This window comes from Olea europaea, chromosome 14, assembly GCF_002742605.1.
Source record: "Olea europaea var. sylvestris chromosome 14, O_europaea_v1, whole genome shotgun sequence".
NCBI lineage: Eukaryota > Viridiplantae > Streptophyta > Magnoliopsida > Lamiales > Oleaceae > Olea > Olea europaea.
Genome location: NC_036250.1, coordinates 11,423,784 through 11,437,541, shown reverse-complemented (window position 1 = coordinate 11,437,541; position 13,758 = coordinate 11,423,784). Strand labels below are relative to the sequence as shown.

Sequence of the window (13,758 nt, the reverse complement as noted above, 5' to 3'; positions counted from 1 at the left end):
AACCGGGGGTCTATCATAGTTCTAGAATCTTTGATGTGGAAATCGGGACTTATATAAACAAAAACTATAATCAATCTCATTCAATCTAATTATATGTCAATTGTACCACCAGCATTTACTATTATGAGCAAAACAATTCATGCTGCAGACCCCCAAAAAAAGGGGAAAAAATTCCTAACCCATTACTTATGTGCATATGTAAATACATAAATTAGAGTTTGTATGTATCTAGCTTATGTTTAGTAACATTTTGATTGATCCTAAGTCTTGACCTCTCATGGAAAGTTGGATACTCATCCTAGCGTATTATCATTGTGCCATTGCTTATAAATCAAGACTCAAGAGTCTCATCACCCTTCGCTAGTTCCATACACTTGATGATGGTTGTTGCCGACACAAAATTTTCCAGCAAAGACTTTTCAACCATGTTGACGGTGCACTCAGTTCCAATCATTAATTAGTTTCGTCTATCACATTTTTCTAGTCGAAGGAAAATTTAAACATTCATATTCCAATGCTCCTCCAATGACATCAAAATTTAATCAATGCACCCTTTGTAGCTTGATCGTAACATAGGCAAGTGCTCACAAGAGAAATGAATTTTATTATCAGATCTTTTTGGCACATTGATAAAATGCCATAATTTAATTTCCTTCTTTGTTAACTTGAGAAACACGAATCTTTAAAAACGTGAAACCCAATTAAGCCGTTAACTTTTCATAAATTCCCTTTTTTGAGCCCCATTTTTTGAAAATAGATTTTGTAAAAACTGATTTGTTTGAAAAATGTTTGATAAAAAGTAGGAAAAATTTTGGATTTACATACAGAATTATTCTATTAAAAGAATATATTGTTGAAAATGAGTTGGCAAAAAATAAGTTTTAAAGAACGTGGATCAAACAGAAGCATTACATATTTCATGGAATACACAATCTACTGACAAAGCCATTAACTAAAGGACTTCCATATCCTCTTTTTCTCACCTTCTTCGTAGGTGATTATCCACAAATAGTTCTTTTATAAATTTCATGAAATGCATGATCCTCAGATAAAGCCATCAAGTTTAGGACTTCTAATTCCTCTTTTTTCGTCCCACTTTATCGTGGGCAATTATTCACATAACTGACAATTTTTTTACAACCTTAAATCACATGGATAAGCATTCATATTTTTTAAAGCTAAATTCTCACTCCATTGGAGACCACCTGCACTCCAAAGTCCTGATCTGGAGGAATGAAATAACGGTTCTTCCATCACCACAATAGAGCTTTCTTCTCACTATAAAGTATTTGGCTTCTTCTAGCTTGACAACTTCATCTGAACCAAAAAAGCATGTAACTTTCTATGTTAATTTTTCGAAAAACAATAAAAATTATAACTGGCATGCTTGTTATACTTCCTCTCCAAATGTTACCAGTTCTATATTCGAGAAAAAAAACTGTATGTTTTTAAGTAATGCTGCCATGTAAGTAAGAGAACCCAACAGGCATGAAATATGATGCACAGATATGGACATGTGTTGTGTAGAATACGTCGACACACGATTTTTCGAAAAAATACTAACATGACACGTTGGTTAAATTTTTTAAAATTCTTAATTTACATATTTAGTTTTATATTTATTATTAATTTTTTTAATATATTTTAAATATGAGTACCTATTTGTTATTTAATAATAATTTTAATTTGAAAATATATAATATTTCGGATAAAGTAAAAAAAAAAAAAAACAATGATACAGTACTCGAGGAGTATCGATATCGGACACGTGTTAGATTTGGACATGCCACCTTACTTGAAGTGTTCATGCAATACAAAGCATGAACAACTTTTGACTTATGAACAAGTTAATACAAGGAAATTCGCATTCTTTACTTAGTAAAATAACATTGATAAGAAAGAATGTTGTGTGTAAAGTGGGCAATATTAGGATAGAACTTAAAAATCATATGTAGTTACAAGGGCTTCCAGTGATAATACTTAGTTCGAGAAGTATTCCTTAATTCGCATGCACCAAGTGGTCCAGGCCAGTGGAGCAAATAACGAAGGAACAAGTCATTCGAATTAAATAAAAAGTTCCAGTAGGCAACTAGTATCTCAGTCCTCAAATCTAGAAAGAGACTACATAGAAATTTAACTCGTCATAACTGCCACGGCGATCAGAAGAAAATAGTAAACAGATGACAAATCACAAAATAAATATGATTACTGGTAACTGAATAAAACAATAGAAAGAAGAAAAATAAATAAAAAAGCAACTATAAACCAGGGTCAGAAAAATTTCAGGGTGCAAGTAGAAAATTTTATACCACACAAAATTTCATAAATACTGTTATGGCAGAACAGGATGCCTAATAAACGTTCGATTGATCCCAAAAACTTGACTTATACTTCACCAGATTTGTAACCAAATTTTGTAATATACTTCTGTAAATATTACTCCACTAAATTGCTGAAAATATATCATACAATATCCATATAAATGATGATCACAGTGAAACGATTTATCCACTTTAAGACTTGTGTGCAATGGATGAATAATACGTACTTTCAGAAAAATGCATACCCTGGTAGAGATAAATTGTTTGACGAATTTGAGAGGCCAGAGAAGACATTTGAGTATGTCTTGGTTAGATAAGAGAAGTTGGGAACTGGGGATAAAGATGGCACCCTTTCACCCTTCTTCAAAAGTTCTTGCAAGTTGAGCCTCTGCAAGGTCAAAACAGCCCTGGACTCTTTCCATATAAAAGCAAGCAATTCGTCGTGAATTACAAAGAGTGAACCAGGTTTCGAACCAGGATATCTGAATCCATACCCATGTGCTATACCTTCCCCCATAAAAGCCCACTTAACATTAACTGGATTGGAATCTTCATCAGTATCCCAAGGGAATATTTCTGATGAAGGCTGAGCAGTATTAACTTTAAACATTGCTGAGCCATTTGGATGCAACACATAGGATGTACCTTCTAAAATCTTGGTAGCAATTAGTTCCTGCTGCCCATCAGACTCTTCATAAGAGAGCAACAGAAAGAATAGAGCCTTTCCAGGCTTGTCTTCAGAAGGCCTACCTGGAGGCCAACCAAAAGTGCCTCCCCATAAACCAGCATACTCATGGTCTGACCTTGGAACCTGTATAGGCAACTTGTAGAGGGCAAATCGATTATCATGCATATTTGGCCATGCCTTATAAGAAGATAACTTCATGGTTGTAGCACGTAAAGTCAATCCTATAGTATCACCCGGGCGTAGAAACTCATGAAGCTGTGCGTGCTTACTCTCACAGTTGGTACCATTCGCTGAGCTTGATTTCCCAAGCATCTGTTTGATACCGCCCTTGATAAATCCAGAAATCGTCTTCTTCTTCAGAGTCCCATCTCTTGTCTGTGAAGTAAGATAACCAGAAGTATATTCAAGACTCTTTCTGACCTCGCTTGAACCTAATTGGGTAGGATCTAAATTTGATTCAGTCTTCAAATCATTGTGCCCAACACCACCCTTATACATTTGAAAAAGCAATAACCTCCTTTCATATAAGAATGCTAGATCCTTATGCAAATCAACCTCGTCATTTCTCAAGGGAGGAAACAATAAAGCATTTGATGCATCAGGGACCTGAAGACGAATTTGGCTGGTAATAATGTCAAGTAGCCTTCTCCTATCTCCAAATCCAAGCCGACTAAAGGGAACTACCATCCCTTTCTGTCCAGCCATTCTCTGTGATTTAGAAATCTCACCATCTGACCTAGATATCTTTCGTGATTCGTCCTTTTCTACTAGATGGGCAAAGTTCTTACTATGAACCAATTTACCTCCATTTCTCTGATGCCCAGGCTCAGCCTCAAGCAGAAGCACGTTGCAAGTCCTATCAACTGCTTTTAGCAAACCAGGATATACATAATCTTTTCCACTCTCCCTCCCGTGTAAAAAGAATGCAGTGGAGCCCTCATAGTTGCAAAGAATTTCAAATACAGTCGCCCATAATATAGGACCATCTTTGAGGCCTGAAGGACCCACCTCTTGGGGGATAATCCGGCACCCAACAATCGATAAGAAACCAGGCATAACATAAACTACATTGCCAAGCTCGGGGTTTTGGTGAACCCAAATCCCCAGCAACGGCAGAATATTCATTAGGAACTGGCAAAGCGCCTTATACGAGCAAATGCCCCTTCGCCATTCAATTAGGTCCTTGTAAGGAAATAACCCCAATTTAGTGCATTGTGCAAGCCACACCTTATCGGAGGCCACTACAGAGTGAAGGCGTCGACAGCAGAGACCAAGATTAATCACGTCCCTCGGAGAGAGGGATCTGCTGACTACGACAAATATGTCGTCTGGTAATTCCATAAAAAAGCTTAATCCACGCTGATCGGTTAACATTACAGTATGTGTAACTTTTCCTGATAGAGTTTGAAGCTTTTTAGGCGTATGTATATTCATGTAAAAATTCTGAAATTAAGGGAATTCAAGAAATTGTTGAAACGTTACTTGACCCAATCTATCATTTGCTATAAATACAAAGAAGGTTCCATTCGTACCTTTTCAAGAACCCTTTTTATTCAAAATCGGGGCAAAACGATTAGATTTTGAACTGAGGGTTAAATGGGATTACATCGGATTCTCCAAACTCCGCCTGTAGATTTTGCATCGCGAAAGAAGAAAAATTCAGCAGGAATTGAAATTGGTTACTCAAGGAAAGTTTCAATTTTAAAATAGATGATAGGCAGATTGACGTGAACCTTTTACCAGGGTTAAGATGAGCAGAAGTCATCAATTCACTAACTACTTAAGAGAAAATGGACAAGTTCGTATGTGTGGTGGCGAGTGTGAGTGAGTAGTAGGGGGCAGGGCCCCCGGCGGTGTGACATGGACGGGAAAATATTACAAAACTGTGTTCTGTTGAACAGTGCAATATTAACAAATTACACTTGACATTCTGTTATTTGACAATTTCAGAAGATAATTATCTTTTCACTCGTACATTTTTGTCTTTCTAGAAATTAATGGTCAAAAATTTATTTGGAATAAGAATTTTTTATTAACAAAAATTTCTTTCACATCCAAATTCAATATTGTGGAAGAACCTAATATAATTGATATAATAGGATTAGGATCTTTCACTGGAAAAGGATTAAAATAGGAGGAAATGGGATAAGTCGGATTTATGATGACTATCCAAAAATTTCAATGTGTGCAGACTCTATAAAATAATAAAAGTTAGCTCATGTTTGTCAATTATTCTATTATATTATTTTTTTTACGTTATTCATTTTGAAAATCACACATTTTTTATTAAAATAATATTACACATAATTAAAAAAAAATTCTTTTTTAATCAAATATTTCAACATCAATCATTATTTCATAATATATTTTTTGAAATTAAAAGGGGACAAGGCCCTTAATGCAGGAATGGTAAATTCCATTCCAGCCTGCCAATTTTGAACTCAGCTTCATACCGAAGCCAAATTCTCCACGATCACTAGAAAAGTCCAAGCAGCAGTGCCTAACGCATGTGGCCACGTTTGCCCATCAAATTTACTTGTAATTTATGTAGAACATGTTTGGTCCCCATTTCAACTACGTTATTATAAAAATGAGAATAAAAATATAGTCATTATGGGTTCTATACAAAAAATAAAAAGTCTAATATGATGACTTGATATAATAGATAACGGTCATATTTTTCATTTTAATGAGAAAATAATGGGTTCAAGTAAGGCCTGGGTAAATTTTTTGTATTTTTCTTGAGATTTAAACATTTGCGTTTGCACACATTTCTATTTATTATAATTTAAATAATTTATACACATTTTTTAAACAAGTTTTCATTTAGCCCCGTTTGAACCACATTATTGTAAAAATAAGAATGAAAAATATAATCGTTATGGGTCCCACACAAGAGAGAAAAAGTCAAATATGATGGTGTTTCGCGCATGTTAGTCGCTAACAATTAAAAAGGGATCAGACGATTGTGTAAGGGACAAACCTCTTGAGACAAAGTCCCAAAAAGGGGTGTTCTTTATTGGCGGTGACTTTACAATCGGAAATTAAAAACAAAATACCTCCAAGTGGCGCAAGCACACGAGTTACTGAAAAAAGTGTTTAAATCTAAGCTAAGAAATTTAAAATTACATGTTCTCTATTCGAGAGTTTTTGATTCGGTCCTTTGCTCTATGTCATTCCTTCCTTTTATACTTCTTGGATGATCTTCCTTGTGATCAACCGCCTAAAAACTGTTGGATCGTTCTATAACTGTCCACTTTCCTCGTAATGGCCAACTTGTCATGGAACTACCTTTTCTAACTGCTTTCATTACTCTTTGTCGTTCAACCGTCTTCAATTAAGTTCCTTAAATCGTGGAACGCAATAGGGCTGCTTTGATAACTGCACTTCTTGATAACCACAACACTTCATGTTTGCTAAGACCTTGGGCGACTCGAAGGTTTGGGCGAGAATAGAGTAACAGTTCTGGACGACTGTATGGCACTCCATTTGCTCAGATTCTGGGCGACTTGCAAACTTGAGCGATGGTGTTACCGCGTTCCTAGGCCTCCCTATTTGGGCCTTCATCTTGAATTGTCTGATTGGGTTTCGTTCTTTGGGCTATCTGATTTGGGGATCCTCCAATTGGACTTCATTCCTTGGGCCGTTCGATTTGGGCTGAATTTTTATGTGTCAACAATTACCCCCCAATATGGCAGAATTAATACCAATTATTAAATTTTGCCATATTCACTTTGTGTTTCCAACAACATTCGAAATTTCCAAGAATTTCAATCATTGTTTTCTTCCATAGCTTGAAAAGGTGCGACGTTTTGCAAACCCTTATAACCCCCAAACACGCCATTTCACTGCACCATTAAATCACGCCTCACTTTTTCGCGTTTCTCTCCCACGATTTACTGTTCATCTTTTTGCTTCCCTGCTACGTAACTCTGAAAAAACTCCGTTTCATCCCTAATGGCTACTTCACAATCTCAATCTGGCGACTCCTTTAGTTTTGATGACTTTCAGAAACTTCTGAATCGTCCATACATAACTCCGAACTTTCTCGCGCCTGCCAATGTCGAACTCAATAAGTTCTACCTAGGTCCTTTCTTCAACAATGTAGAGGCAGTCAAACAGGAGCGTGGGCTAGCTATTTCCTTGTACTCAAGGCCCTCCGTTTCTAAACTCTCTGCCGCTGAGGCCACTTCGCGAAAGAGGTATTCGCACTTGGCCTAAATCTGATGTAGTTTTCCGTAGGTGGCATGCTCGCCTTGTGGACAATGGTCCTACTAAGGCACTTTTTGATAATGCTAAGATTTCTGATTTGTTAGAAATCTCTCTTCAACCCCCTACTTTTGATTCAACACTTTTTTCGATCGCTTTGAGTTTTTGGTCTTCTGAGTATAATACATTTATTTTCCCTCTTGGCCCTATATCTATTACTTTAAGGGATGTTGGGGCTCTAATAAATCTGCTACCTTTGGGCAATACCATTTTTCCTGATATCTTGGTTTCTGGTGGCGCCCCAAAGTTTGGTAGAAACCTTGCCGAGTCTTATTCAAGCTTGCAAATCCTCATAACCATTCGAGCGCTGAGCCTTCCCATACTGAGCGAGTGGCCTTACTTCTGGTTTGGCTTTGTAAATATATTTTGTGTGCGCCAAGCATAAAGCCCTCCCTGAGTTATTTACCCATAGCCCACGAATTGCCGCGTGGCAGGCCTTTGAATTTATGTTCTTTCTTTTTAGCCGTCCTTTATAGAGGCATGGCTTCTCTTCAAACTCAAATGAAAAATGGTGCATCTCCCACTGGTAGTGGACCTCTTTGGTTCACTCAAATATGGTTGAGATCCTATTTTCCATTGCTTGGTGCTCCATCAATTTCTCGTTCTTCTGCTAGCTGCTATGGGCTAGCCATTGAGCCCTTGGCTCCTGTAAATATGTCTAGAAGGGACATTTTTTTCATTCTTTTATTCTTTGGATTCAATCCCTTCCTTCTTTCTTTTTCCTCCCTTTTTTACTCCAAACTATGTGCATCCTCCCTCCACTATAGACAGCGCGAGCATCTCTCTGCTCATTTGGATCCAGTTTTTAACCAGGAGGGAGTTATTTCATGATATTTTAACTGGGACCAATGCCAAGGTAGGGGTAGAAATATATGCTCCCCAATTTTTTGCTCGCCAACTTGGTTTCTGCCAAACTTGGCCTGTTCCTCCTTGCTATTTAAGGAACTTGATTAACCGCTTCCATATTATTAATAAGGCGGAGGCAAATGTTATAAATGCTCGCAATCTTCTTTTAACAAGCTATTTTTCATTAGCCCCCTTCAATTCTAGCCATGCCATCCATCCCCTTTTTGAACAGCTCTGGCCGTCAGTGAAGCGCAGATTGTTTGCTACTGATGCCAATCGTGCCTTTCATTCACTGGACCAGCCAAACATTTCTTCCCCTCCTCCTGTTTTAGTCACTCCTTTGTCCATCCGGAGTCCTTCTCCTCCTCGTCGTGCTAAATAGTCTGCTCGTCCATCTTCTTCTCTCCCTGCCAAGCCTACTGCAGCCAAAAGTGCCCCAAGCCGCAAACTTTCAGCCTCAGCATCTCCCATTCTGGAGGATGATGTTGATGATGATGATGATGATGATGATGATACCCCTCTTATCATCAGGAGGAAGGTAATTAAATTGGTTTACTTACAAGCATACTTTTCCATACTTGAAACTTTTCTGTGTGCTGATAATTTATTTGGACTTCTCAGAAAAGTTCAGCCTCTCCTTTAAAGGCTTTGGTATTGGTAGCTCCTGCTCCATCATCCTCCGCTGAGGCTGCTTCATCCAAACCAGCTGATAAAGGGACTACGTTTAAAGAGACATCTTCAATCCCAGAATCCTCATCACAACCAATGGATGAGCCACCTTCTTCCCAGGGCGTCAACCCCCCAAACATCGAAACAGAAGGTAATTTAGTTTTTTTATGCTTTACCTTTGCTTGTGCTATTGGTTTCTGATTTGTTGCTTTTGAGTTCTGCAGATGCTCCTATGAGTCTGCCCATTATGGCAACATCTTCTCGCTCAGACAAGGGGAAGTCCTCATGAATGGTGGAATCACAGGTGGCGGACTTGGCTGAGGATATGCCATCTTCCACGATTATTGATGAGGTAATCTTTGCTTCACTTTTATTTCCATCTTGTTCATTGTAGTGAGAATCTTCAATATTGGCAATTTTCTTTGCAGGATACTGACAAGATTGTGCGTTTCATCCAAGACTTGTTCGCTTCCTGGGGGTAAGTCAAGACATCTCGCCCTACTCCATCTGGTCGTCCTGCTACTTCTTCAGAGGAAGATTTGAAGTTCCTCAAGCAGTCGATATTTGAGTACGTGTCCTTCATGGATATGGACAGTGGTAAGGCTAGTGCTGTCAAATATATGGATAAGTTTGAACATTTGAATGCGAAGTTGGAGCAAGCACTGACACTTCCGTCGCTCAATCTTTCTGCCGATTTTAAAGCGACGTTGAAAGTTATCCATTCCGAGGTCCTCTCCTTGCTGGCCAAGAATGTTGAACTGAAGACCAAAAGTACTCAATATCTTCGCGCCGTATCTGAAAAAGAGTCTTTGCGTCTGGAGATCAATAAGGCTGTGGACGAGTTGAAAGAAATATCTTCCGAAGTCATGATTGAAGACTCTTTGATGGTTAGTTTGGTTGCTCAGATGAAGGAACTTCAAGCCAAAATGGACGACTGCAAGGCGAGAATGGCTACTAAAAAGCGTAACGCCTCCCAGGGAATTGAGTGAACTAAGTCTTTGGTCGATCAGTACAAGAAGTTGGAAATTGATAATGATGTCGTGGTCGAATTGAACATCACTTTCTCTCGGCAGAACGAGGATTCGGAAAAACTTAGGGAACGAATTCGTTTAGTATGGGGTTGGGGTGGATTGTAATTAAGACGTATGACGCCTTAACTTTTATTTTTGCAATTTCGCATTTGACTTTCCCTTTGTAACCTTGTTCATCATTAATGAACATATATGTTAACTTCTTGTGCATTTATTTGACGTTTGTCTTTTAATCGCCAATTTTTCAAGCATTTAACTGCTTTGTGCTAAAAATCTTGCACATTTTCTCTTGATATTTCCACCTCTTTTCCCAAGACTTTGGGCTACTTAATTCCATTTACTAGGCAGAATGTGGCTGTTCATATTCTGTCTCTTCATCTCCACCCCCTATAAATGTACGTATGCTTTGCACTTTCCATCTTACATCTTTATTTTCATTTTCTTTTTCGAAACCAATTTGCTGCCATTGTTTGGCATTCTGACAATTAATCCAAAACCTTCGTCTTCTATAAAAATGGATTGTTTGGTCCACCCATTTTACTATTTGCCTTGATGTCACCTTTGGTATGGGAGGTATAGGAAATATTTTTTGGCCAGCAGGAAAGTTTTTCCCATCGTCTCTTTGTCCTTTACAAGGAGTTTGATGATAGAAGACAATTTTTGGGATGCTTGCGGGCCACCTTGCTTGCTGAGAGTGCTTCTCAGCCTCTTTGCCCGCCATTGCAGCGATGCATTTAGGAAGGCGGTGCAAGGCCAGTCCACCCTCTTACTCGGCGATCGACCGGGAGATTAGCTTACTTTTAATTGTAGTTTGTAGAGCATCCATTATTTGTATTTTTGCATCTTTATAATGAACGTTTGATAATAAAGGACTTTATTTGAACGTATTTCGCTCTGACTTTGTTATCCTTAATCGTTCAACATGTTCTAATTATACTTTTATCTATTCACATTCCCTAAAGAAGGAACATATTTTTTCAAATATTTGCCGTTAATGAATCTCACGTGCTTGGTGTCATCTAAATCTTCCAAATTATACGCTCCATTGGGTAACACACTGTTTATTTTGTATGGTCCTTCCCAATTGGGCGACCACTTCCCGTACTTTGGATCCTTGCTATCCAAATGGAGTATCGTCTTCCAAACTAGTTCACCCAGGCTGAACGACTTGGTTATGACTTTTTTATTATAAAACTTAGCCATTCTTTGTTTTTGAACTTGCAATTTATCTAGGACGTCCAACTTTAATTCGTCCAACCCCAATAAATTTTGAACTAGTGATTCGGTATGCTCATCATCATTTAACTTATGTTGCAAGCACACTCTAATCGATTGCACGTTGATTTCCATAGGCAAAACGGCCTCCTGTCCATAAGTAAGTTCGAAAGGAGTAATTTTGGTACTTGACCGAGGTGATGTTCTATAAGCCCATAAGGCCTTATTCAGACATTCGTGCCAATTTCTGGCATTTTCATCTATCATCTTTCTGATGATATTTTTTAGAATCTTATTAGAAGATTCTGCTTGTCCGTTGGATTGAGCGTAATATGGTGTGGAGTTTACTAATTTAACCCCAAACTCGCTCAAAAACTTGTTCACTTGATCCCCATTCAAAGATGTTCCGTGATCTACCATCAACATTTGTGGAATTCCAAACCTATAAATGATGTGATCGCGGATAAACTCTATGACATTCTTTTGGGTGATCTCTTTCAAAGGGACCGCCTCTACCCACTTGGTGAAATAGTTGGTTGCAACTATAATAAAAGTATGTTGCTTGGACGATGGGGGATAAATCTTCCCTATCAGGTCTATCGCCCAACCCTTGAACAACCAAAGTTTAATAATAGGTGCCATCTCTCGTGCTGGCACCCTTTGTATTGGACCATGCTTTTGACATGCTAAACAACTCTTTGCATACTGAACGTATAATTCTCCCATCTTTGGCCAAAAATATCCACTCCTAATAATTAACCATCTCATCCTTTGGCCAGCTTGATGAGCTCCACATATCCCTTCATGCACCTCAGCCATGATCGTCCTGGCTTCTTGCAAACTTACACACTTTAACAATATACTATCAGAGCGTTTCTTAAACAACTCTTCATCTATTAGTGTATAGTTCAGCAAACACAGCTTCATTTTCCTACTAATCCCTCCATTGGGTTTTTTAAGGAACATTTTAATCTCTGTTCTCCAATCCATTGCATCTCCATCTTGTATGCAGTGAAATTCAATCTTTCTCGCCATTCTTTGAGTCACGGGCAATATGGTTCTATACTCAAAAGTAGACTTCCAATTCAAAACCTTTGAGTACCCTGAGGCCATTTGGGCTAACTCATTTGCCACGTCGTTATATATCCTATTAACGCATTGAAGTTCTACTTGGTCGAATTCTTCTGACAATTTTTGGGCGATCTCATATTGACTTATAATGGAATCACTTTGGCATTTAAAATTACCAATCAATTGGTGAATTACCAATTGAGAATCGTCCATAACGATCACATTTTTTACTCCCATATCTATCATTAGTTCTAAGCCTACGATTAAGTCTTCATATTCGGCCTGATTGTTGGAGCACATTCTGTCTAAAGTGAATGCGAACTTGTAGCAAATCCCTAAAGGATTAATCAATGCTATTCCTACTCCTGCACCTTTAGAAGTTTTTGACCCATCGAAATACAACACCCAAGCTTTTAGCTCGAACGAATTGATTTCTAATTCAATTTCTTTAGGCATGTCAAGGCATGGATGGTCGGCTAGAAAGTTAGCCAAAGCCTGATTTTTTACTACCTTTTGAGGTATATATTGTATCTCGAATTCTGATAAAGCTAATGTCCAAAGGCCTACCATTTGGTGTAAAATAGGGCGCGAAAACATATACTTAACTAAATTTACTTTAGAAATTAAATAAACGGTTACGGGCCGTAAATAAGCCCTTAATTTTGTACATGTGAAATACAGTGCAAGACATAATTTTTCGATAGTAGAGTAATTACATTCACATTTTGTTAACCGTCTACTTAAGTAGTAAATTGCCCTTTCTTCACCAAATTGGTCTTCCTGTGCGACCATTCCAGCTATTGATTCTTTTTCAGCCGATACGTATACTTTCATTGGCCGTCCTTGGATTGGTGACACCAACACTGGTGGATTTGATAAATATGTTTTCAGGCTTTCAAAAGTCTTTTGATGTTCTTCTTTCCAGATGAATTCGTCCTGATTTTTCAGTTTTAAGAGCAGCGAAAAGACTTTAGTTCGCCCTGCACAGTTAGAAATAAAGCGTCTAAAAAGTTTACTTGGCCCAGAAACCTTTGCAATTCTTTTTTGTTGCTAGGTGGTTTGGTCTTTAAAATGGCCTTCGCTTTATTTTTATCAAATTCAATCCCTCTTTTGTGTACCAAGAAACCAAGAAAATTCCCGGCATTAACACCAAATGCACATTTCAAGGAATTCAACTTTAGCTTATATTGTTTCATTCGCTCAAACGAACATCTTAACTGCTCGAAATGGTCCTCTTCTTTAATGGATTTGACTACTATGTCATCTACATACACTTCAACAAACTTGCCTATCATATCATTAAAGATTAAATTCATTGCCCTTTGATAAGTTGCTCCTGTATTTTTTAGGTCGAAAGGCATGACCACCTATTCAAAACCTCTTAGAGACCCAGGGCATCTAAAGGCAGTTTTGTGTATGTCTTCTTCAGCTATATAAATTTGATTATATCCTGAATACCCATCCATGAAAGAATACATGACGTGGCAGTTGAGTCTACTAAAGAATCCACCGTGGGCATTGGATACTCATCTTTGAGTGTAGCTATGTTTAAATTCCTAAAGTCTATGCACACCCTTAGTTTACCATTCTTTTTTTGTACTGGTACGATATTGGACAACCATTCGACATACCTGGCTGTTCTAATTAA

The 13,758-nt window shown here is 37.9% G+C and overlaps 1 protein-coding gene across 3 annotated transcripts; it reads right to left on the bottom strand.

Moving 5' to 3' along the window:
- Positions 1-934: 934 nt before the first annotated feature.
- Positions 935-4,828, bottom strand: LOC111409165 (F-box protein At5g39450-like). Of its 3 annotated transcripts, XM_023039141.1 has the most exons (3): positions 4,542-4,827; positions 2,549-4,403; positions 935-1,317 (listed from the first exon to the last, which is right to left on the bottom strand). In XM_023039141.1, the coding sequence occupies exon 2, from the start codon at positions 4,381-4,383 to the stop codon at positions 2,551-2,553; it is 1,833 nt and encodes a 610-aa protein (XP_022894909.1). In that variant the 5' UTR covers positions 4,384-4,403; positions 4,542-4,827; the 3' UTR covers positions 935-1,317; positions 2,549-2,550. The 3 variants fall into 3 exon arrangements, with proteins under 3 accessions (XP_022894909.1, XP_022894907.1, XP_022894908.1); XM_023039139.1 differs by having other exon boundaries at positions 2,549-4,828; XM_023039140.1 differs by having other exon boundaries at positions 938-1,317; positions 2,567-4,822.
- Positions 4,829-13,758: the final 8,930 nt, after the last annotated feature.